The following is a 26,840-nucleotide window of genomic DNA, read 5'->3' on the forward strand; positions in this document are numbered from 1 at the left end:
TATATCCTCAACAGGCGAAGAGCAAGTCAATGAGTGGCGCGCGCGTCCCTCCAAACCTAATATGTGGCGTGATTACGCTCGTCTTGCCTGGGCTTACAATCCAGCACTGGCTGTTTTTCTACCCTTGCGCATCAAAAGCGCCGAGTCGATTGAGGAAGAAGTCTCTCGTTTGGTTTGCGCTGATCCCATTGATGTCAGCCATATTCCCGAAGCACTCAAATATCTGTGCAATACAAAGAATTTGTTACATGAGAGTCCTGCTCTTGTTTACATGCTTTCTTGGGCTCCAGTTAATCCCATACAAGCGCTCTCTTACTTTTCACGTCAATATCCATCACATCCCTTAACAGCACAGTATGCTGTTAAGACACTTAGCTCCTACGAAGCCGAATCTGTATTACCCTACATTCCACAATTGGTGCAGGCGTTACGCCACGACACCATGGGCTATGTAACAGAGTTCATAAAGAATATTTCTAAACGTTCACAAATTGTGGCGCATCAACTCATTTGGAATATGCAAACGAACATGTATATGGATGAAGATCAACAACATAGAGATCCAAATTTGTACGATCATTTGGAAGCATTGTCACATAATATTATCTCATCATTTTCGGGCGCTGCTAAACGTTTCTATGAGCGTGAATTTGATTTCTTTGGCAAGATAACAGCTGTGTCGGGCGAAATACGCTCCTTTCCCAAAGGTATTGAACGTAAGAATGCTTGCCTAACAGCATTGAAGCGCATACAAGTACAACCGGGCTGTTATTTACCCTCAAATCCGGAGGCAATGGTGCTGGATATTGACTACAATAGCGGCACGCCTATGCAAAGTGCGGCTAAGGCGCCATATTTGGCGCGATTTCGCGTATATCGCTGTGGCATAACCGAGTTGGAGACGCGCGCTATGGAAGTATCGAATAATCCGGTAAGATATTTAGGTTGGGAATTGCAATGAAAACTTAAAAAAAAATTGGTTTAATTAAATAAATGTTATAAAAAAAATGTTATCTTCTTTTGCGCAGAACTCTCAAGAGGATGCTAAGATGACGCTGGGCGTAGAGTCATGGCAAGCAGCTATTTTTAAAGTGGGCGATGATGTGCGTCAGGATATATTAGCGTTGCAGGTTATAACAATATTCAAAAATATATTCCAGCAAGTTGGCTTAGAGTTATTCCTCTTTCCATATCGCGTGGTAGCCACTGCGCCGGGTGTAAGTATATCTCGAGAGTGAAAAACACAATTATACAAATTTATTTGAATCTTTTCATCTCTCTAGTGCGGCGTCATTGAGTGCGTACCAAATGCCAAATCGCGTGATCAGCTCGGGCGCCAAACCGATTCTGGGCTCTACGAGTATTTTCTGCATCAATACGGCGATGAGAGCTCTAGAGAGTTTCAAGCAGCGCGCGCTAACTTTGTTAAATCGATGGCTGCATATTCGCTTGTCGGTTATTTGCTGCAGATTAAAGATCGTCACAACGGTAATATAATGATAGACAAAGATGGGCATGTCATACATATTGGTGAGTGATGTTTTTGAAATATTATATGCGTTTTGGCTTCAAATAGTTATGGGCTTTCGAAGTTATGGCGTTTTCTTTTCTCTCCCGTGAGATTATGTGCTCCTTTCACACAATATTTTTAATATAACAAAAGGAGTCTCGTTGCCTACAAAAAGAGCCAGTTTGTATAGCGCCAGATGATTTAATTCAAAAGTTACATTTTAAGAGGGCGGCATGAGGGTAAAACTCTTTTCAGAAAAAAAAACGCCATGAAAATATGGGTATCAAACCAAATGTATTTCTTAATTTCTTACTATATAAAGTTTCACTTCCACTGAGCGTAGGAGCTGCGTATGCCTTTAATTTTTTTATAAAACTTATTCCATTTATAGATTTCGGTTTTATGTTTGAGTCCTCGCCTGGCGGCAATATTGGCTTTGAACCGGATATGAAGCTTACCGACGAAATGGTTATGATTATGGGTGGCAAAATGGAAGCACCCGCTTTCAAGTGGTTCTGTGAATTGTGTGTGCAGGCTTTTCTTGCAGTACGTCCCTATCAAGATGCTATCGTTTCGTTGGTCTCACTAATGCTTGACACCGGGTTGCCATGCTTTCGTGGACAAACTATCAATTTGTTGAAGCAGCGTTTTGTGGCAACAAAGAATAACAAAGAGGCAGCAGCGCATATGTTGGCGGTTATTAGGAATTCTTATCAGAATTTCCGAACGCGTACTTACGATATGATCCAGTATTATCAAAATCAAATACCATATTAAATGAGTACGCCAGACAGGATAGTCGTGTAACGATGTTGATATGCTGAAAAAGTGAATTGACCTATGATTGCAGTACGACCATAATATATATCTAGTCGAAAATTGGCAACACTGAGCGCTCATTTACTGGAGCCTAGCATGCTGTTGAAAGAACAAGGAGGATTATTAAGAAGCTTGAAAGCATGGCAGGTCTTCAAACATTTAGCAATACACTATTATTCGCCTAATTTTTCTTGTTTTAATATATGTATGTATACGAGTATGTTATTTGTAGATATTAAGTGTATAAATTTTTAAAATTTTACTAAGATTTTAGCTCTGTGCAAGCGTGAATTGTAAAGCGCCTAAAATTAGTATATTAACTGGGACGAGTATGGCTTATGCAGTATTTGCATATTATTTTTAACTATGCTCTGAATTAATATTTAACCGCATATATACTTACATACTTGCATACTTGGGATTTTATGGTATTATTGCTTAGCAAAATTAAATAAAAAATATCTACAAACATAATTATAAAAATTATCCACAACTAAAAAATTAAACGTTGTAGAAAACTAAATGTGCAAATAATTATACTCAATAAATAAATATTTGTGGCTTTTATTTATGTCACTAATATAAACGGATATTTTGGTTTAAAATTATGTTCTTAGGTATTTTATTGCTTATACTTTAAATAACATAATCGCGAAATTCGCATGCGCTATGTTTAAATATAATTTTATATTAAAAACCATGGATACATTACACGCCTTAAGACTTACGAACATGACACTATTGAGAACTGCCTAAATATAAATTATCAAACAAAAGCACGTATTTTTATACATATATTTAATTACATACCTTTCCATATAATAGCAATTTTATAAAGCTTAAATCAATTCTTATTTCAAATGGTAACAACCATATCATTCACCATATAATGCGCTGCGGTTCATTAAAATTTTGCCAAGTGATTTCTTTGGTGAAAAATATATAGAATGTTAGTGCATTTAACGCCACATAACAACTCAGTTCCAACCATTCTGCCCAACGACTTTTTGCCAACGGCTGTGTGTGCAAGCGATAAACTACGAATGGTATAAGAAAATAGCGCAGTTCCAGTAAACGCTGAAAGCATAATACCAGCAATACAGCAATCCAAAACATTAACTTAAAACTTGTACGCATATGCTGTAGTCCAGAATGTAGCAATGCCAAGGCGAATATATAAAAAGGCACCATAGCATATTTGAACCACTGATAACGACCATAGAAACGATTCCAAATATAGAACGTATAATGGCGATTATCAGCCAACAAATACGGATGGACTATTGTGTTCCATTTGACGATCAGTAAGCCAACACCCAATAAAAATAGCACAATAAGCTTTTCGCGCGCCAGCCAACGCAAGGTGGGACGCAGCTCATGTAATGTATTGGAAACGCCGAAAATCAAAGCGAAAATGCTGAAGTAGAAGAGCTGTAGAAAATGGATGTTAGCAACACTTATTAAATTGCAGAGCTGTCAAGGCTTGACTTACCTGTGGCACATGTAATGTGGCTTCGTGAGCGCGTTTATCACCAATAACAATGGAACCGTTGAGAAACACAAAGAACACAAAAGGTAATATAATAATGAGATAGTAACAGCCTTTACGCAAAATTTGCCAAATGCTGCGGCCTAGCAGGCGGTATGAGGTGAGCATGCTGAACAGGGTCTGTAATTGGACACATTAAGTTAAAAGGTAGGCATTTAGACTAAAATAGATTATCAAACCTTTGGATTAAGTAGCTCCACTTGCTGCCTTTTTATACGTTTAACGCGTGCATAATTACCGGTTAGCACATCTAATGCCAAAACAGCAAAGCACATGCCCACCCAGACAACATTTGTTTGGCGTAGTAGAACACTAGCAGCAGCTATAAAAACAACTTAAATATAGCAACCATGGTTAAGATTTACTTAATACTAACCAAATACAGCAGCCTGAAGATGCGACTCCTTGTGCCAGTAGTAGTAGAAAAGCAGCACTGTCGTTAACGACAACGCATCTGTATAGTATAAATGACTGAAAAAGTATAACGGTGGCAGCGCAGCCAAAGTAATGGCATCTAATGCTGCAAGCTGACCATGAGCCCCGCCCAATAAACGCTGCCTTATTTTATACAACAGCACTACATTTACTGTAGCAGCTGCAAGTGATATACAACGCAAACCCAATTCTGTACATGCATTCATTGGTATGAGTATCAATGAAACTAGATAGAGGCCAGGGAATGTAGTAATTTTTGGATCCCACTAAAGACGGAGTGTATTACAACGGTGTATATGTATATGTAAACGATTTTAAACTGTACGCACCACATCGAAACGTTTATTACAAAAATGCAATCCTTGCCGCAAGTGAAATTCTTCATCGATTACATTGGGCGCAGTGGCATAGACACGCAGAAATAGCGGCAACGAGTATGCTAGAAATAGCATTGGCAATAATACTGGCCATAAATACTTATGCATGTTTCTTGCTGCTATACACAAAAATGCAATATTACACGCCGGCAATCTATCACAGAGTAAAATATCTGCAAATGTATATTAATCCACTGACAACTTGATTTTGTTTACGAAAATATGCACAAAGGGTAATGAATGTGTCGAAAAAGACTTGCCAACTACATATAATTGGTTAGATGGTTGGCAAGCCGTTGTGTAGTATAATAACGAGCAGCTGGCAACGCTATAACCAGATTAGCTTGTCAAGTTGGCATTACTGCACCGCCATATTGGTTTCTCGGCATGTTGCGCTGGAATTTTCTGCATTAAAAAATATAAAATTCGCTGCATATCGTTCAATTATTATCTATTATCCGAGTTATATTAAATCGGTAAATTGACGTTAATCGATGTGATCTAAAAGTCGTTACGGGCGCTATAAAAATAGTTTTTAAAACGGTTATTAGTGGATCGTCATCGTCAAAAAACGAAGCGGAGGAGAACCATAATTGGTAGATGAAAAAATTGACAAGCAGAAAAAAGAAAGAGCAAGAAGTTTCATTGACTTTTTCTTCGCAAGCAATGCGGAAATTTCGTTCCGAGTTTAGCTCGTATATTCTATAATTATTTTACTATAAAATGCTTTGATTTTTGGCCAATTGTGACTTTCCAATGACACAAAATCTTTAATTTTATGTTTGAATATATTACATAAAAATATATATACGTGAATTTTATATAGTGTGCGCATTAAAAAAGTAATTGGTGAAAAGAAAAAAAAAGTGGCTGGAAAATGGTGTGAAAGAAAAGTAAAACATACGAACATCAGAAACGTAAAGGAGTACATAAATCAAAGAAAAAACCCAAAAGCGTTGGAATCAAGTGCTGAGTACCTGTGCGTGCGTACGTGTGTTTCATAGAGTAGCAGAGAAAGCACCGATTTGAGCAGCGACGCGTCGCCAACCCAGCGGTGTTGTGAGTGCAAACTAAATTTTTATGAGCGATTAGCTCCTTAAGCTCAGTGTAATGTAGTACAATTAGACGTTTATTTGCCGTATATCCCTTTGAAGTTAACCGATAGCTACTACTTGTATTCATTTTGATTGGATGAAATGGAAATCCCCTCAGTGTATCCGATCTTTAGGAAATATATTAACAGGTTTTTAATAACACGCAGTAGAGAAGTCATTGGGCAGCCATACTGGAAAACGCTGAAGTCATATAGAAGAATGCAAGGATATCCTTGAAACAAATCCCTGCGCCAGGAAGAGGGAGTGATTAAGCGAAAAAATTGAGTTATTGAGAAAAGTGAACGACTCTCGACGGCGTAGTTCACTGCTGTTGCTGTCAGAGAGGATACATATATAGATATATATAATAACTATCCTCTATGCTACTGTCATTCACATAGAGCGAGACAGCTAATACAACACTACAAACTAGTCGTTCCCTACTTAGCTACGCAGAATTGTATATACTAAAGCGAGACAACTACTTTAAAGACTGTAGTGATAATACAGCTGTTGCTACTACCAGCTGCTGCCTCAATTGGAACGTATGCTCCCCAAATCGATTTCCTTGAACTATCGAAAAGCAGTTTTCGTTAACGCTATTCGTGGTACTATAGTTGAAGAAAAGATTAGAGAATCAATGAATCTAGTTTCAAAAAATTCTTAAGATTATTTAACAAGAAGTTGTGTATTGGTTAAATGGATTGCGTTGGAATTTTACAAGGCTATAATACAATGGCTATTAACTATTCGTGCACGGTCGTTGGATTTGGCGGTTAGTAGGCGATTTTGGGCAGTATTCTGCATTTGTATATACAGAATTTTCCTAGATTTCCATTCGGCTATCACTGTTCTCATCTGTGTATTTTCCATTGGCCTGTCGCTGCCGACATCAGTTGCTTTCTCCACTACATAGTAGCATAAGAAAAAAAAAATCGTTTATTCGTGAGCTCGATTTTACTGCTTTGGTATGATGTGCCCCACCATTGCGCTGCGTATTATATATAATGGGACTGGGGTATTATAATATGGGGATGTCTTGAAAAGAAGTAACTTAATTTCTAAATGAATGTTTTTGCGATGCAATTGCAGTTTAAAGTCATTTTTTAATGACAAGTGATGTTCGGCTCTTTGCTAATTATACCAATTTTTTGGTCATCTCCATCGTCGTCAAGTGCTCGTGCCCCTCCGCATCCCAACCGATGCATTTGAACCAATAATTGTGTATATATTGCTTTGTTCTTTTCAACTATAGCAATGTACTTTCTTTAGCTTCTCTCACTATTTGCTCCTTTCCAACACATCTGATCAAATGCATTACTGTCACCCATGTGGGAATGAAACAAACCTGCGATGCGAGTTGCAAATATCAATTCGTTGATGCATTGCTTTTGGGCTGCATATTCTTAAATACAAGTTTCATACCTATATTAAGTTATCCTCAAACTTTAACAGCAATTTACTTGAGAACTATAATTAAAAAAATGTATGGGAGTGAAAATTTTAATAAAAGAAATCGCTTACAGAATCGTCAATGATGAATTAGTCAACTAAATTTGTTGGTTAGGACCTATGTGAATTAAGCGAACGATATGAATGTGGCTATTCCCTAGTTATTCTCGGTGAGTCAAGAGTCTGTTCATCCTCAAGCAATCGCGTCTGAATCGATAAGGTTGCTTTTTTGGAGTCTTAGAAGCGGCTGCCATCTCCCCCAGCGGACTAGGGGGTGAAAATATACCCGCGGTAGGTATGGTTGTCGTAGGAGGCGACTAAAATACCAAATTCTAGGGGCTATGTAGCGCAAACCTTTCATGTTGCCAGCGCAATATACAGCTTCTCCAAACCCAATTGTCAACCTCACCTATCCGCGGCGAATCCTGTTTCACTAACAGACGAGGTTTAATGTGGCCATATAAACCGTTGGTCTGGCTAGCACCTTAATGGTGCTGTATTACCGGATCTGTATCCGGCAAAGGACCATCACTTTGATAACACTCCCCAAAGCCTTCGGGGAGAAACCTTATCGCTACAACAACGACAACCACACTACATTCATTTTAGTTTGTACGTGAGTATTTTTAATCTTACAGCAATGATATTTTCAATTGCAATTTGAAACCAACGCCTCTAACGCCCATGTCCTTTGGTCAAACCCTATTAAAACTACAAATTTCCTTGAACTTCAGTTAGGGCATATCTATCACAATTTGTGAGTGATAGAACCTTTTTATTGGGACGAAGCACTGCTACAAGTAGATTGAGCTCAACGGACCAAAAAAATTTATCGAATGTCTGTGGATGTATTTGCAAGGATGAAACAAACTTTAATCGAGATCGTCTTAACATAGGCTTATAATTTAGGGGCGGACTTGCATATTTTTATATCGTATGCGGACCAACCCACTCTAGTATGTATATATTTTATTCTCAAATATATATACATATACATATATATAACGGAAATGTAATAGAAGCAACATATCTTACGCCTGTTAGGGAACAAATAATATAAAATATGTAGTTTCTTTCACTTGTAATAACCTTTTCTTTTTGATGAAATGATACAAGTTGCATATCCAATACGGCAACTGCACAACTTCCAGTTTGTGGGTGGCTAAAGTGGGCGGTAGAAAAATTTTATGTGCGATTGCTCGCTATATTTTGTATGTAGTAATGTATAAATATTTATATCTAAATGTTATCGTGCTATCCAAACGTGCGTCAAATATCGACATGCAAGTAATTTTTTACTGCAACTAACTAATGGCGGAAGGCAATAATTTTTGAAGCATATTTGGTTATTTTTGTTTAGATTTTTTGGTCTTTTGAGGTTGCATTGTTTCTATTAATGGAATTGGTTTATACCAGAGACCGTGGCGATTATAAAGTTTATGAGAGAAATCAAAAGTAATTACTTAAAATTCAAAAGGGTTGCTTTCACGAAGCATGCAAAGTGGGGAGTTATTTAATCAGCGAAAATTGTAGTAGAAATATCCTTAGGTAGTGTTTTAGTATTGATAGTAATTTTGTAATGCCAACAGGTTTTCAGAAAAGTATAAATTTTTTACTAAATATTTCGTGAAATGATATACAGCGCACGCTGGATAACGTGAACGCTCTAAAGCGTGAACACCCCAAAACGTGAGGAGGCATTTTTGTGGATTGACTACTCTAAAACGAGAACAAATCCAGGATCTTAAGTAATTCTGAAATTGGGGTATCCTTTAATTATAAAATAGGCATTTTATTCGTAATTGCATGTAAGGAGTAAAATATTTCAGTCGCGGTTTTGGTTTTGCAAAGAGTGTTTCGTCTTATATTTTCTGGTGAAAATGAGTTCTAAAAAACCCGTGTGCTTGACATTAAAACAAAAGGCTGAAATTCTCGGCTTTTAAAAAAAAAGGCTCATCTGTGACGATTTTAGCAAAGAAATATAATGTTGCTAAATCAACAATTTGTAACATTAAAGCTAAAAAGCAAGTGACTTTAAAATGCGTAAACAACACGTATTGTGGACCTGGAAAAACAGAAGATACAAAAAAGGATGACTGATTTTTTTTTAATAAAACCATCGTATGACTTAATTTTCAATTAATATGTAACGAAAACAAGAATAAAATGTAAATTTAAATGTGAAAAAATATGTATATTTACTCAGTCTTTTTGGGCATTCAAAAATGTGAACACTTTTGTTAACGTGAACTGCCTTGGTTTGAATTAGTTCACGTTATCGAGCGTGCGCTGTAGTTACATATATTGATTTTGTTATTTTTCCAGAATTTGTTTGAAGAGCTCTGTAGTTAAGAGCTTTATTCAAAAACACACTATCTCAGAATTCGTTTCAAAACCACCCTATCTTAGCATAAATTCAATAAATTTTATCATGAGAAAGAATTATGAAAAAAAAAAGTTTGAGATAGGACGTCCTTTAGCCTAATTCTGAGATAGACAGCTTTTTAAAAAGATTAAAAATATTTGGAAAATATTTTGAGAAAGGGCGAGTCCGAACTGGTAGCCGATATAATGTGATACTACACTCAGCATCAAAATAGAAAAAAATGCATATTTTTTAGAACTTTAGGCTTTGACTTTGACAGAAGAGTAGAGCTTATTTTTGGCTTTATACTCTTTGAATTTAAATTTTGATTTAGGCTACGTATGTTCGTAGGTTTACGGAAGCGGCCCATTCCGCAGTTTTCATAAAATATCCTTTCTTCATCCCCACCACCCTACCACAATATCAGAAAAATAGGGATTCAAGGGGTTGTGTAGCGCAATATATAGCTTCTCCAACCCAATTGTCAACCTCACCTTCGAGCGGCGAATCCCGTTTCACCAACAGACGAGGCTCTGGCGACCCCAAGTTCCTCATGGAACTTGAGGGTGGGGAGGGAGGGATGGCCTGAAGGTTTAATGTGGCCATATAAATCGTTCCCGAGATGGTCGGGCCAGCACTTTAATGGTGCTGTATTACCGGAGCGTGTCGGATCTGTATCCGACAAAGAACCATCACATCGATAACACTCCCAAAAGCCTTCGGGGAGTAACCTAATCGCTACAACAACAGCATCAGAAAAATACTTACGAAGTTTTCATCATTTATTTAGCCACACTAGTTGCACCTTAAATAGATTAAAACCGCCACCCACAAAAAGCATAACGTTAACACATGATTACATACAAAGTATGTGCTGTGCAAAGAATAAAGCATGCAAGGAAGGCAATTGGGATAAGTTTACAACACTAAGACACGACGTGGCTGAATGCGTTTGTAATACTTCAACCATCGTTGGAGTGCGGGTTCAAATGCCACGCCCGGGAGAAAAGGCTTTGAAGAGATTTACAAAATATAATCGAAACAGTTGTCGCCTTGTCCTGATGTCACGTTGTTTAAATTTTTCCCAAATTATTAAATAAATTAAAAATAAATAAATTTACCATAAAATCAGAAAAATAATACAAGAGAATTATGGAGTTCAGTATTTATCTGGCAATTGTTTTCCTCCTATTCCTACTACTAATATTTTTCGTAACTTTGTCAAGAAACAACACGGTTAATGGATATCAAATCAATTTTAGAGTAAGAAGGCTGCAATTGTCAAACATTTTACCAGCCGCGCAAACCTCTTGTGATTGAATCATGACTCACACCCATGTATATTTGAGGGGAAAATTTAAAAAGGTGACACGAATATTAAAACTGGATTTTTAATTAAAAAAAAACAACTTGCTGGGCTGGTCTGTTTTCTAAACTTTAAGAATGCATAAAATATATATTTTAAACTTAACTTTTGATGCTAAATGCATGATCAGATTGAAAGCATATTTGTTGCGTAAGTGTTGCGTTCTCTGAGTGTTATATATTTGATGCAGAAAGGCGAAAAGCGATTTGAAAAAACTGGTATTGTTTTCGTATTCCTAATACTCGTTTAATGTAAAATTGATTTCAACCAATCTTGCCACAAAGTGACTGTCGCCAAGTGTAATTCTTTTTCTTTTTATTCTTGTCCATCCCTTATTCTATTTACCTCACCACCCACCAGCTCTTACTCCCACTCTCACTCCAACTCCCACTCTAACTTCAACTCCCACTCTCACTCCAACTCCCACTAATGTCCACTCAAACTCTCACTTCCACTCCCACTACCATATGTATATGGAGTCTATAATAAATTTTGGATACCTTGAAATAATTGCGGAGATAAATCGAATTTAAATTTTTCCTATTAGAAGGTTTAGGACCGCGTACTTTTCCAAACAATTTTTTCTAAATCATCTTTGAACCATAACGAACGACGAAACAAACAAAAAATTATCGAAATCGGTGAAGCCGTTTTTGAGTTTTAACGATACTAACGACAGCAACTCATGTATATATGTATGTATGTATGTTTAGATATTATTATCGAGAATCTGCTATAAACTAGTAGCAAGTGTTCAATAGCTTATAAAATAATAAACAAAGAATCTATAAATTATGTATGATAAAATAATTTTGCTTGAGCTTATGAAAACACAGCATCATCTAAAGCTCGGGGCAAATAAATTTAATTGTCTTTACTTAACAGCATTTTAGTCATACCTCTGCAGCCAGCAATAGCGTCTCAGTTAGAAAATGTCAGCTGGAAAAGCTGAAACCAAAGAAACAACTACCATTATTACGTCATAGTAAAACATTAACACTCACACATATATATGTGTTGTTGCATAGCAGCGTTAATTGTTTAATGTTCAAAAGCAAAAATGCCATGACAAATAAGTAAATATGAAAAAAAACAGTTGTTCTCCCAATCCCACCGTTAGCAGCTTATTTTTCGGTGCATATTTTGGCTTCTAATTTGTTTTCTACAATTTTTTTTGGTTGAATTTTGCAGAAAACAAAGCCAACGTTAATCAGTATTCTATAGTCGCTGATTTACTATCGTCACACTTGCTGTTTTGTCTTTTTGTTTCAAGTTATTTTGTTCAATGTCGGTCGTATACGTTGCTAAATACTTTAAAAGAATAAGTATGTCGGTTTGTGTTCACCTGTCAAATTGTGCCAAGCTAACCCCCTCCCTAAACTTTCATACTTTGCACAAACAAACGCAATTTATCATCGCGCCACGATGATGGCTCAAGATTGCAAGGGATCGCTTTTATTTGTGTGGAAAAAAAGTGTGAAAAAAATGCTCTGTTAATACCTCAAGTTCGTGTTGCAGCTCATTTTTACTACCTTTATATTAAGTCCCTTTCATTTTTGTCCCCTCATTTCCATGCGAATTTTTAACCCACGGAAAAGTCTTTTTCGGTAATTTCCCGTTGAGCTAGACACTTGATACTTAGAACATAGTTCAGATCTGGGGGACATTACAATGCAAGTGAAAAAAAAATCCTAGGTGGCGGATCGAGATATACAGAATGTTTGCGTCCGTTGTCTATCGATATACGAAGTATTCACAAAAGTTGATGGTCTGTAATTGTTCTATTTAATTCACTAGTTTGTATCCATTTTTATACCTAAGCTTTAGATATACTACATAAAATTATAATCCTGTAAATGTGCATAATAAATACAACCCTGTAAAATGCAACTATGTAAACAAGGAGAAAGAAACTAATAAAATTTGGCTGGTCTAGACAGTCTTCAACCGACAATCATTGTTTACTATATAGTTTGGCAGCTTAATTCGAGGTTATGTTGCGAATAGAGTGGAAGGCACTCGCAGGCCGTGAAAATAGGCACTCGAATGGGGTGGAATGAAGAAAAGTAGGAAGACCAGAGTTACATTGGATCAATCATTGCATCAATATTAAAGATAAATTTAGTAAAAATAATTAAATACTTGAGTAAAGCAAACATTTTCTTTCAATTACTGCAATTAAGGTGTCCTATATGATATATATTCCAAAATTATAACATTTTATGTTTGTTTAAAAATTTAACTTCAATTTAACTAAGATTTCCGTAATATGGCCATTAGTGATGTTTGTGTGTGTATGCAAATTTTGAGCGATCAGCTGTTAGTTGCGCTACTTGGTAAAGTTTACAATGCCGACAATTGAATCGTGCAATTCATATTTTTTATTATACAGTCCACAAACTTTGATAGTTCACTATTACATATGAACACAGAAAATTAATTTTAAAATGGAAATTTTGCGATCGACTTTTAACTAACTTCTCGGTGATCCAGAGACTTGAAACTCAGCACATATTTTGCGAGTCGATGGCACTACAATTCGTGGAAAACAAAATGCCGCCAGGTGGCAGACGAATCGAGTTAAACGAAAATCCCTCAAAAAACGCAGGGAATCTTGCAATCGATTTTTGTGTAACTTCCCGGTGAGCTGGAGATATGAAACTTGAGCCGTAAGTCAGAACCCGGTGACAATGCAGTATTTTATCAAAAAAAAATCAGCTAGGTGGCGCATGGATCGAGATATAAGGAAAATTAATTTTAATTTGGAAATCTTTCAATCCATTTTTAATTAACTTCCCGGTTACCTAGAGATTTGTAACTTAGCACATGCTGACAATACAATTTATAGGAAACAAAGTTCCCCTAGGTGGCGTGCCAATTGAATTGAAAAAACGGGGGGAATCATGTGATCGATTTTTGAGTAACTTGCCGGTGAGCTAGAGACTTGAAACATGGGCCGTGGGTCCGAACCCGGTGACAGTGCAACATTTGATCAAAAAAAAATTCGCTAGGTGGCACGCGGATCGAGATAGTAAGAAAACAAATTTTAATTTGGGAATCTCAATCCGTTTTAACTTACTTCCCGGTTACCTAGAGACTTGAAAGTTGGCACTTAGAGGCCTGGCGACAATAAAACTTATAGAAAACAAAGTTCCCCTAGGTGGCGCGCTAGTTAAAAATGGGGTGAATCTTGCGATCGATTTTCGAGTAACTTCCCGATGAGCCAGAGACATGAAACTTGGGCCGTAAGTCAGAACCCGGTGACAATGCAATATTTTATCAAAAAAAATTCCGCTAGGTGGCGCATCGATCGAGATATTGAGAAAACTAGTTTTAAATTGGGAATCTTGCAATCGATTTTTAACTAACTTCCTGGATATCTAGGGACTTGAAACCTGAAATATAGTTTGAAAATCGGTGACAGTGCAATGTTTGATAAAAAAATTTGAGCTACGTAACGCACAAGTCGAACTATTTTCAAGATTAGGCCATACCTTTATGGCTAGCCTCCTGAGTGTTGCAGGCGTTGTAGAATTCCACCTCGTTGAAGGTCCAACTCAATGCACGTCCTTGCATACTTTTAGGCGTACGCGACTTTCACCACAATTCTTTTAGACTTTCAGGCGTATGCGAATTTCACCACGATTTTCAGCTGTGCAAATTAAGTGGCTGACAAACGAGGCGGAATTCTCTTGTTATGAGGTGAGGTGGAATTCTGTTGTTTTCGCCAGTGTTGTCAGCGAAAATTCCACTAATTCTCTTAAATCTTGCTATTTTGAACAAATAAATAAAGATAAGAATTTTCACTTAGGAATTACATAAATTACTAATCAAAGTTGCAATTGCCTTTTTGTAGGCAGTACTAAAAAATTGAAAATAAAAAGATAATAAAAAAAATTATAAGGACTACCTTTATATAAATGGACCAAAAAATAGGAGGGAATTTTTCCTTTAATACGGACATAATCTTGTTGAATTTTGACTAAAAAACTTGTTGTTGTTGGGATTTAAAATTATAAAGGTGGAGCGCAATCTTTCAATTTAAGGCAAACCACGTACTTGGGATTAACTAATTGATTATTTAAAATTTAAACACGCACCTACCTTTATAATTTTAAATCCCAAAATTCTTTTACAAGAGCTATTGTTGAAGTTTTTTAGTCAAAATTCAACAAGACTATGTCGGTATTAAAGGAAAAATTGCCTTCTATTTTTTGGTGCATTTATATAAAGGTAGTCCTTAAAATTTTTTTATCATCTCTTTATTTATTCACTAGCTGCTAATGCATGTCGTTTGACATTTTTATTGTTGTTGCATTTTTGCACTTTTTCCGCTCTTCACTTGACAACAGGCGACGTTACTTGAGGGAAATGAAGCAAAATGATAAAATTGTGTTAGAGAAATATTAAAAAGGCAAACCAGACCGAGGTTTGTAATAAGAGAAAAAATGAATTTACATATATCTCATAAGTTTATAATTTTCACGTGGTTAAGAGAGCTGGCTGTCCAAAATGACTCGGCGGTGATAGCTGTAAGGATTACGAAGGAGGTGGAATACCCCCCAACGGATTGGGGCTAAGGATATACTCGCGGCAGGCATGTCTGTTGTACTTGTTACTAGAACGTACCACATCTATATCCCCCAAAAGACCATCAATATTGATAACACCGCCCAAAAACTTCAGGAAGTGTCTTTATCGCTACTACAACAACAGCATGGAGGTGGAATCATCCAGTTATTTTTTGCTCAGCTCTCCAGCATTGGCAAATAACTTAAAGCCAGTATCAAAGTTGTCTAACATTAACTCTAAATGTGGTTCAATAACGGACCAAAAAAGTGTCCGAGCGAGCTTGCTTTGTAACTGTGCCGCAGCCGCCCAACGTACCCTTACCTATTGACCAAATAACATCCTTGTACATATCTTCTGTCCCGAGTCGCTCCGGTACATCGATCCGGCTGCCTTGGGAACGGTGAAAGTGGGTGTGGTTCTGATACGATTTCGTTCATTTTTAGCATAGATATTTGGGATTACAAGTCAATAATGTGTACCAATATTTGACAGGAGTTATAACTCCCGTAATATGACAAAACGCTTGGTCAAAAAAAGGACGGTGCCACGACCTTTTCCAATTTTTTGTATTTATTCGTTTTCTTGTTATAAATACAGTTTAGAAATAAAAAAAATTGAAATAATGTTGTTTTTCCAAGGATATTGTCTATTAAATTCACTTTAGATCCATTTCAAAATCTTCTGTATAAAAGTGGGTGTGGTGCTTTACCGATTTCGTTTATTTCTCCCAGAATCATTCGTTGTGACAACTTAAACCGTTTTTGATATTTGAAAAATTGATTTTATCAGAGGTGGGCGATGCCACGCCCTTTTTTGAAAATTTAAAGCTTTAGCTGTATTATTTACTGAATAACACGTTTTGTTGTTTTCCCAAAATTGTATGTACATATACTGTACAAAGTGGGCGTGGTTATCGAATATTAGATAGCGATGGGAGTTGAGTGTCAAGGAACGCACATACCAAATTCATACATACATATCTAAAGATTTACTCAAGTTATCGTTTTCACAAAATACTTGTCAAAATTAATGAAAATTATGAGTTTGACGGCTGCCAAGTTTATGGCTTTCAGGCTTCACTGTAGATTGCGCTATGAGTGTATGTGAGTTTGTTTTAATTTTGGACTTGTAAATTTTAAGTACCTACATGACTTCCAAGCACAACTTCAAACGGCATTCCTTCATACTTAATTTAGTTTAGTGTATGTGTCTGTTTATGAGAATAATCGATTCACACGCTCACACTTATTACACACCACTCACCCACCGCACTCGATTGCACTTAACATGCCAGCTTTCTGCTTGTCTTTACACAAAAATAACGATTTCTATATGTAGTAGTGTGGACATGTGTGTTTGTAATTTTAATGAATGAGCATGAATGAGTGTGTCATAATAATGAGCTTAAACGCCTAAAAGGCTGCTAACAACAAATTGTACAAATCAAAGTTTGCCTGCCTGTCTATGTTTGGTCATTGCTTTTTTCCTTAGTCATTACTGAAAATGTCAAAAATAATTTTGATAATGAAAATACGCTAACATCACGCCTAGAGTGCTGAGCAACTACGAAACGAAAAAAGGACTCGTTTTTTGTAAGCTTTTGAATTTGGTCATACATTTTTGGCAGACGTTGCTTCCTTCGTTGGCGCCTCACGCTCGCCGCCAACCGCAACGGCCAACATTTATTGCATTCAACAACAATGTAACGAGTAAAAGCAGCAGTTTGTTGTTATAGCTGACATCGTTCGAGCCCATTGCACTCGTACGTAACAAGCTCGTGGTTGTGGCTTGAGTCTTTATTTGCGACCCATTCCTTGTTGTGCACTCAATTGCTTGCTCATTCGGTTTGCGAGACGAAACGCAACGAAGTAACGCGGAACACGCTAGCGTTTTAGCTTTGACAAGATTCTCTCCACTTTACATTTTTCTCTCGGTAATAACGACGAGTTGAAGCGCTGAAGAAGGAAAAATCGAAAATTCACACTTAAACGTCGAAAAGTGGCGAAGCAGCGAACGAAAATGCGCTTGCAAAGAAAATTTTATATTTAATTCATGCAAATAAAATAATTTAAATATAAAGTGAAAAAGTTCAAAATGTAAACTGCACGCGCATAAAAAGTTAAACAAATCACATTAAGTAAATGCAAATATATTTCACTTAGCAACTAAAAACTCTTAGCGCTAGCATTAAATGTAAGGTGACACAACGTTCTTCGATTTAGAGCTAAAAAAATAATTAAAACTGAAAATTTTGCTTCGCTTTATATTAGCGCTATTGATGAATTATTGTAAATGCATTTCGCAGGTGTCGATAATAAATTTATATAAGCGTGTTTGTGTGCGATAAGCTTCAAAGTGAAGCAATCTTTTTTCATATATTTTCTTTAGTTTTATAAAAGTTGCTCATACGCCCTGTCATGTCAGATATCAAAGGGCATACATAGCGAGGCGTCAAGGCGTGTATGTGTGGTGTGATTTCTATTCTGCTGTAGGCGAGCGATTGTAGAAAAAAGCAAGAAGAAGCAAAATTTAAGGTAGAAAAAATAGTTCAAAATTTGATTAAAATCATGAGTTCTTATGCCTAATAAATTACAATTTTGTATGCAAAACTCAAAAAGGCAAATTTCCAAAAAGGAAAAAATTTAAAAACACTGAAATATTGATTTTACAAACTATTACATTTATTATAGAATTAGAAAAAAAAAACTAAACAATTTTAACAAAAAATAATGAAGTTTTAAATATTTGCACCCTCTTTTAAGTAGCACAAAAAAAATGAATTTGCGTAATAAAATTCAGTTAAATATATTCACATGAAAATGCAAAACCAAACTTAAAAAAAAAATCATTTATGCATATCGACGCTACAACAGCAACAACGGCCGAGTGAAATATAACACTATCTCAGCTGAGAGTTCCAAAATTTCCTATCTGAAAATAGTTTTCCAAAATAATTTATGTCACAATTTTTTTCAAAAACGAACTATCTTACAATTTCGGGTCAATTTTAAGAAAATTTTGGACAGTTTAAGCATCCTTTAGGAGGGTCCACTTTGGGAATAATTTTAGAATAATTTCGAGATTATTGCAAACCCAATTTGGAACAGTTTCAGCACAGTTACAAGATCATTTTAGGATTCCTACGAGATTATTTCTAGACTATTTCAGAACTGATTCGGAACAATATTAGGATCACTTTGGGAAAATTTTTTGAATAATTTTGAGACTATTGCGAAACCAATTTGGAACAGTTTCAGCACAGTTACAGGATCATTTTAGGATTCCTTCGAGATTATTTCTAGACTATTTCAGAACTGATTCGGAACAATATTAGGATCACTTTGGGACAATTTTTTGAATAATTTCGAGACTATTGCGAAACCAATTTGGAACAATTTCAGGACAGTCAAAGGATCATTTTAGGATTACTTCGAGATTATTTCTAGACTATTTCAGAACTGATTCGGAACAATATCAGGATCACTTTGGAACTAAATTCGCGATAACTCGTGAATTTATAAAATAGTACTGAAGAGATCTAGGATCTATTGTTCCGAAATAGTCTCAAAATTATTCTGAAGTGATTCTGTAACGGTCCCGAAAAGGTTTCGAAATCGTACCGAAATTATCCTGAAGTTATCCCCAAAATGATACTTAAAACAGCCCAGCAGCGATTCTGAAATTGACCCGAATTGGTACCCATTTAGTATCGAAATCATTCGGAAGTCACTCCAAAACAACGAAACGATGCAGAAACAGTCCCAAAATGGTCCCATACAGTTCTATGCGCTTCAAAATTTTTTCGTAGTTCGTCAATCCTTTTCGCATGGACAAAGGTGTAATTTAGCTCCATATTAGTTGATGTGCACGTACATCCCCACTCTATATGTCTGCTAAAGCAGTTGCAGCCCCTTAAACGTGCTTCTCATGTCACCACATTATAAAAAACAAACAGCTGCGTGAAATCGGCTGAAGAGCTCAAAATGACACTAAAAGGTAATCAATTTTGAAACTCGGATATTAAGTAACCAAGTTACAATAAAACAAAATAATTCAGTTGAACTTTTCCTGGATAAAAAAAAAGTCCGAGATCATGTAAACGCAAGCTATAAATTTAGGGCGATTTTTACAAACTTTTTTATTTTGCATGGGGAACCGAGCCAACAAAAAATATGCATTGAAATAAAACAAATATAAATTTCCAAATTTGCAAAAAAAAAAAAAATTATTTAACACACTTTCAAATAAAATAAACGCAGATAAAAATTTTGTGCAACATTTGCGTATTTTTTTGGGGGAAAAAAATAGTGAAAAAAAAAATAGTTTTTTAAACACAGAAAAAAAAATAAAGCTTTGCGCATTCAAATTAAAAATTTATAATTGCAAATTTTATATAAAAAGTTGAACGCAAATTTAACAAAATAAAAATAAAACTGTGTAACTATTTGAATTAATAAAACAAATTTCATTAAAAGATTTCGTGTGTACTCACCAAATAAAAAAATTTTAAATTTTTAACAAAAAATAACACAAATTTAATTATCAGAAAAAAGAAAATATTTTTACGGAGGGATATGAATTGTTTTTTGAAAGAGAAAAGTAATTTAGCACCAAATTCATATAATTCTTTGACAACTTGTATTATTTCCCCAAAAAACTTTTTTATATCTTAATGAAGCATTTTTAAAGTTTTAACTAAATATTGCTTATTTGAAAAAATCCACTCCCAAAACTTCTTGCTCTATAAATTTGTAATATTTCACTGAATATGTTTGCTCTCTGCTCATGCGCACTATTTCCTTAGCAGTACTAGACCATTCTTTACAAATTCCAATACATACTTATACAAAGTTATTTTTTGAGAAATTTATTTGAGTCCTCTTCCAACGCTCTCGTTCTCTTTAATTTGTCATTCATTGTTCATTCGATTTGCTCTCAGCAGTGCTGCCACTATACTCAAATGACGTAGGACTTAAACGAGTAAGATTATAGCATATTTTATTTGCAAAAAAAAAAAATTGTACACAAAATATGTGCCCTGTAAGGCAGATAAACCAAACCCATACACAAAATAATTTTGGTGCCAAAACTGCACTTTCTGGTTTGCTCTATATAAAAACCAAAATAGTGTGAATTTCCTACCCCAGAAGTGCTGAGGAAAATTTTTCTACAAATTGAATTTAAATAATAATAATAATAATACAAAAAATAAGAAAAAGGTGCATGTTGTTTTGGCCGGGACTTGAACCCAGAGCGTTCGGAGTGAAATGTGGATCACGCTACTACCACACCACTGCGGCTCGCCGTTCACTTCTGCAATTATTCAATAAAGCGAGCAATAGCTCTCTCCGAAAAGTTTTAACAATGCGCTCTATTTTTGTGTATGTATAGCAGAGAGCTTTGATTTTTCAAAATGCTAGCCAAATTGCATGCTCCTAAAATATCTGAAGATTTTCTTCCTAATTTGAAGTTCATCCAAAATAGTTTTGTCTGGAATCAGGAATAACTACGAAAACAGATAATACGATCAAAAAATCCGGACTTTACTTTGCTACATACATATATACTCTACGTTTTTATTGAAAATTGTCTGGAATATTTATAGGCTCGCTCAACAGAACTTTTGTAATTTTTCTCTAATATCAATAACAAAAAAACAAATTATATAAAGCAATGTGAGCCTGTCTCGCTAATTGAATACATATTTTCATACATCTTTAATTTAAAATTCTTTAAATTTTATAGTTTAAAAAAATATTTTCTTGTTTTTATTGCGAATTATGATTCATTAAATGTCGCAACCATCTTTTAACTACAACAACTATTTTAAATCTTCTACCTAAAATAATACATTTTCTTGCTCATACTTACATCCTTTTCAATCAATACGCGTTTATTGTTCAACAAAGTCTGCTGTTACTTCATGTAACTTTTTGCCTAATTTTTTTTTTGTTGTAAATGAAAACGCCGAAAATCATTATTGAGGTAATTGTGTCATTGTTACCAACAGTCAGTTAGTCAGCCAGTTTAGTTATGGAGCTCATTGTTAGACAGTCAGCGGGACGTTAATAGCTAAAGCACTTAAAAATATGTGTGTGTGAATGTGAAATTGTTTCAATGAATCGCTTGATTACAAGAATAACAACTGCAGCAACAACAACATTAAATCCTACTAGCCCACTTTTCGGCTGAGCTGAATTTAGTGTGTGTGTGTATGTGTGCATGTGTGTTGGTCGCTATGGCATTAAGTCGTTTGAACTCGTCGGCGGTCGTGCGCATACTTATTTAATATTGACTTGCATGCAATGTACATACATACATATGTATGTGTGTTTGTGTGTCTGTGACTGCAATTTCCATCAGAAATTTTCATTTCTTACTGTTTTACGTTATTGTCCTTCCAAGTTCCTCAATACATGCACACTTTCGTATGTAATACATATACAGCTGCGGCCAAAATAATAGCACCACGCGCAAATTTATACTGACTCCGTTTACATCTGTTTAACTGTTGGGCCGATTCAACTCAAAACAAAATAATAAACTTTGATGTGAATGGTTTATTATCATAAGGCAATTATTTGGTATTTTTCAACAGTTTAAAATACGCTACGTGAATTAAACAAAAACTTACAAACTACACAGTCAAAATAATAGCACTGCAGTTCATTCTCAACAAAAATTAGTGGTTTTTCTTAAAATAAATCAAAAAATTCACTTGGATATCTTGTATGTAAACTAATTATATGGTTTCAATACTTTGTCGCGTGCCCTTTGTTTGCTATTACCGCGGCACAACGCCTTCCCATGGAATCCACTAAATGCTGGCATCTTTCAACTTTGAAGGAGCTCCAAATTTTCTGCACAGCCTCCCAGAGCCCTTCAATGCTTGTTAGTTTTATTGTAGACACACCCTTCTTTATGTCCGTCCACAGATTTTCGATAGGGTTCAAATCTGGGGACTGTGTAGGCCACTCCATTACATTGATAGAGTTATCGTTGAAACATTTTTTTGCCATTTTGCTGGTGTGTTTGGGGTCGTTGTCTTGGTGGAAGATCCACACCAGCGGCATTTCGTAGGAAGCATAATTTTATTAAGGATTTTTACATAAACCGATGAATCCGTAATGGTTTTGATCCAATATATAGGACCCACACCTTGATACGAGAAGCAACCCCATACCACAATACTAAGACCTCCATGTTTGATAGTTTTTGCTGTAAATTATGGCTTCTATTCGCTGTTAGGTGGCCTACGAACAAACCATCTGGAACCCTCCATAGCACATTTCTCCACTTTTCCTTTGCCCAATTTAGATGTGCCTTAGCAAAAGATATCCGTTTAGCAATATGCTTAGAGGAAAGGAACGGCACTTTTCGAGGACTACATGCATTGAGGCTGTTATCGCGAAGTCTACGGCGAATAGTTTCCACGCTTGCCGGCACATCCAATGTTTTTTTTGAGCTCTGTAGCTGTCATAAAGGGATTTGCTTTAGTCGTCCGTATTAACCGTTTTTTCTATTAAGGGTGACAAAACTCGCTTTCTACCACGGGATTCAACTTTTTGCTCATATCTTGGGGCATTTATTATCATTTTATTGGAACAGACTAGCAATTCCCTTATTTGGGAATACGATTTACCCTCGGATACAAATTTTTTTATTAGTTCACGTTTTTCAGGGGAACAATGCTTTAGGCATTATTACACGATAAGATAAAAAGTACATTAAAAAATTTGTGTTACCTTCCGTTTTCACTTTTTTCACAAAATTTTGCAAAACAAATTTAAAAAAGCCGACTGGTGCTATTTTATTGACTGCACGAAATGATAAGTGTTGACAAAAGATCTTTTACAACTGATTAACAGTTACAAAATTTGACAAAAAATGGACACACCCTGAGAAAGCATCCAAAATGTAACTGTAATGTACCTACACTCAAAAAAATAATATAGTAAATAGGTGAAATTTTTACATCTTTCGAATGAGAATATTGCAACATGGGTTATTATATTGACCGGCACTGTACATAAATCTATTTAACTGTCATGAAATGACCAACTGAGCGTCTAGCTGAGTTTTGCGTTCCTGTTTTTTTCAGTGCTCCTCTTTGCCATTGCCACATATCGTGCTGCGTGCTATCAATACAAAAATCATCAAAACCAATTTGAATTTCGCCCACGAAGTTCTTTAAAAAAGTTTCGCCACATTTACTACTTATTTTCATTTTCCTTAGCTTCACCTCTATTTGTTGATTAAAATTGCATTTAAATGACGGATTTCCTTCCCTAATTTGTTATTTTTATTATGCCAACGCTTGAGTCAACGTTGCGTATACGTAATAAATATTTTAATGCAATTTTCTTTGTGACATGACGTTCAGTCAATATAGAAAATTCCATTATTTAGATCTATTGTGCTTGACCTTTCAGCCCATTGCTGTATCTGGAGGCTTTTAATGTATTTAACTACTTCAGGCTTTCTACTCTAATATATCACGAAGGGATTAAGAGTCACACCAAGTAAATGGTAGAGTCTCTGCTTTGTCAGAGCGAGATGCGAATCGGTGTTTCATCATCCAGCTCACAAAAGCCACAGTATTATTCGCATAGTTTTAAGGTACTTAGGTGATACCGTAGACTAAAGCGTCTCGCATAGTACCCAGTGAGAGGTCGTAGGCCCTCTCTGTATCCGTATTATATTTTTATGATGCGCAGAGCTCGTGCATCCCTGTGATGCAGTTTACTAAGACAACTGCATACCCTAGTTTTTTTGGGTTTCAGCAACTAAAAGAGGTCATCTATGAACAGGGTTCCTTGAGGGCATCCCAGCGAGTTAGGGGGTTAGAATATACCCACGGTAAGTATGCCTGTCGTAAGAGGCGACTAAAATACCAGATTCAAGGGGTTGTGTAGCGCAACCTTTTCAGGTTGCCAGCGCAATATATAGCTTCTCCAAACCCAATTGTCAACTTCACCTTCAAGCGGCGAATCCCGTTTCACTAACAGACGAGGCTCTGGCGACCCAAGTTCCTCATGAAACCTGGGTGTGGGGTGGCAGGGATGGCCTGAAGGTTTAATGTGGCCATATAAATCGTTCCCGAGATGGTCGGGCTAGCATCTTAATGGTGCTGTGTTACCGGAGCGTCCAGCGCAAACTGATTTTTCTTGCCTTTAGCAAGTCCCATATTGGGCATATATCCTTGCCAATCATAACTTGTTCCTTTGTTTTTAGACTCCAAAGCTCTCTAAATTTTTTTGCGTGATACTATAAATAGCCGCCTATGTGAATTTTCCCGAATGACACCAACCATCTCTTTAACTGTATTGTGTAACCAACGCCTCTAACACCCCTCTCATTATGGTCCACCCCTGTTGAAACAGCAAGTTTCCTTGGACTCCCGTTAGAGGACATTGATGACAATTTGTGATCGGCCGCACCTATTGGATGGGGCGAAGCATTGCTACAGAAACAACATTTTCCTGAATGATAGGCAAATGGAGACCTACAGAGGGAGATTATTTAGATAGATCTCCCTAATATGCTGATCCACAGTTTTCTCTAAGCCCTTTAGGAGAGACGAATTGAGGATAACTGGTCGATACGATAACAAACAGGGATATACGCCATCTGGTTCTGGTGACTTGATTTTATGACCATGCAGGCAGTAAGTAAATTGCAAACGGGTCTATTTGTTCCAGGTTAGGTTAGGTTGAACTGGCCGGTCCATGAGGATCTAGACTGAATAAGTCCGTAGTGTTACCAGAAGTTTGTTTTAACGACCAAACTGGAAAACCCTATCAAAAACCAGGACCTATGTTATAAAATAACTCCGTTCTCTTGGCAAATACTAGAAGCTTCCTAGGATTTAAGCCGCTTGCTGCTTCTAGATCTGACAGCTGTATCACTCCTAATGGAAAGCTGGATTCTTAGCCTGGCAAGCTCAGGGCAAGAGCACAGAACGTGCTCGATCGTTTCCTCCTCCAGCCCGCACGTCCTACATCTGCTATCACTGACCAAGCCTAATTTAAAGGCATGTGACGCCAGAAGTCAGTGTCCAGTCAGAATACCCGTCATGAGTCTACAGTCCTCTCTTTTTAATGATAGAAGCAACTTTGTTAGTCTAAGGTTGTAAGACGTGCACATAATCTTCTACACTTTACAGCCCCGCGCTTGAACCCACGCCTTTCCTGCTTGGTCGATCATGTGCACCTTTCGCCTTCGCTTAATTTCGCCCAGTCTAATTGGGACGTCTACGGAGCAAGCTTCAAGGGATGCGCCCTTTTTAGCTTATTCAACCGCTTTTTCATTCCCATCTATTCCCATATGCCCTGGGACCCAATATAGATGTATGCTTCTCCCTCTCCCGATTCTCTCCAGGGACTGCTTACGCTCTAACACGCATTTAGATGCTGTGGTATCCGAGATTATTGCCTTAATTGCTGCTTGACTGTCAATATAAAAGTTAACACGATTGCAGCTTGGGCTATTTTCTTCCAGGGTTTCTACTGCTTTGGTTACGGCTACTATTTCCGCTTGGAAAACGCTACAGTAATCCGGCAGCCTGTAGGGTCTGTTTATTTCCGGATCAGCACTGTATACCGCAGACCCTACTCCTTCCACTGCTTTGGAACCATCTGTGTACACATGTATCGCCTCGTCCGCCATTTGAGCACCCTTGCGCCAACCGTCCACCTCTATTGTGGCCTTAAGATCGCCCTGTTGTTGTTGTTGGTTGCTCCCCGAAGGCTTTTGGGAGTGTTATCGATGTGATGGTCCTTTGCCGGATACAGTTCCGGTACGCTCCGGTACCACAGTACCACTAAGGTGCTAGCCCGACCATCTCGGGAACGATTTATGTGGCCACATTAAACCTTCAGGCCATTCCCTCCCTCCCCACCCCCATGAGGAGCTTGGGTCGCCAGAGCCTTGTCTGTTAGTGAAACAGGATTCGCCGCGGATAGGTGAGGTTGACAATTGGGTTTGGAGAACCTATATATTGCGCTGGCAACCTGAAGGTTTGCGCTACACAGCCCCTTGAATCTGGTATTTTAATCGCCTCTTACGACAGGCATACCTACCGCGGGTATATTCTGATCCCCTAACCCGCTGGGGGCCCTCGAAGCGCAGATAGGGAATCAGGTAGCCTGTACGTCTTGTGACTGATGACGCTATACTACTATGGCCGTATGGTCGGCGCTCAAGCTGCCCGGAGGCACCAAGCCTGGTTGCAGTTGTTAACGCTATGTTCTTTCTACCAGGTCTACAGGTGGAATGTGCAGAATTGCACACAGTGCAGCT

The 26,840-nt window shown here is 36.8% G+C and overlaps 2 protein-coding genes across 5 annotated transcripts in view; one reads left to right on the forward strand and one right to left on the reverse strand.

The window, feature by feature from the left end:
- Nucleotides 1-3,105, forward strand: part of Pi4KIIIalpha (phosphatidylinositol 4-kinase III alpha) — a 54,417-nt gene extending 51,312 nt beyond the window's left edge. For all 4 annotated transcript variants that reach the window (XM_067779979.1, XM_067779978.1, XM_067779982.1 and 1 more), the window contains 4 exons: nucleotides 15-931; nucleotides 1,029-1,217; nucleotides 1,284-1,530; nucleotides 1,902-3,105. In XM_067779979.1, coding sequence (XP_067636080.1) covers nucleotides 15-931; nucleotides 1,029-1,217; nucleotides 1,284-1,530; nucleotides 1,902-2,287 — 1,739 coding nt within the window. In that variant the 3' untranslated portion in view covers nucleotides 2,288-3,105. The remainder of the gene's footprint in view (nucleotides 1-14; nucleotides 932-1,028; nucleotides 1,218-1,283; nucleotides 1,531-1,901) is intronic.
- Nucleotides 3,089-4,905, reverse strand: Alg10 (alpha-1,2-glucosyltransferase Alg10). The gene is made up of 5 exons (XM_067779983.1): nucleotides 4,643-4,905; nucleotides 4,255-4,579; nucleotides 4,058-4,200; nucleotides 3,822-3,998; nucleotides 3,089-3,760 (listed from the first exon to the last, which is right to left on the reverse strand). Exons 1-5 carry the CDS (start codon nucleotides 4,796-4,798, stop codon nucleotides 3,209-3,211), a joined length of 1,353 nt encoding a protein of 450 aa, XP_067636084.1. The 5' UTR covers nucleotides 4,799-4,905; the 3' UTR covers nucleotides 3,089-3,208.
- Between the last annotated feature and the right edge of the window lie 21,935 nt (nucleotides 4,906-26,840).

Source organism: Eurosta solidaginis, chromosome 4, assembly GCF_040869045.1.
Source record: "Eurosta solidaginis isolate ZX-2024a chromosome 4, ASM4086904v1, whole genome shotgun sequence".
NCBI classification, from domain to species: Eukaryota; Metazoa; Arthropoda; class Insecta; order Diptera; family Tephritidae; genus Eurosta; species Eurosta solidaginis.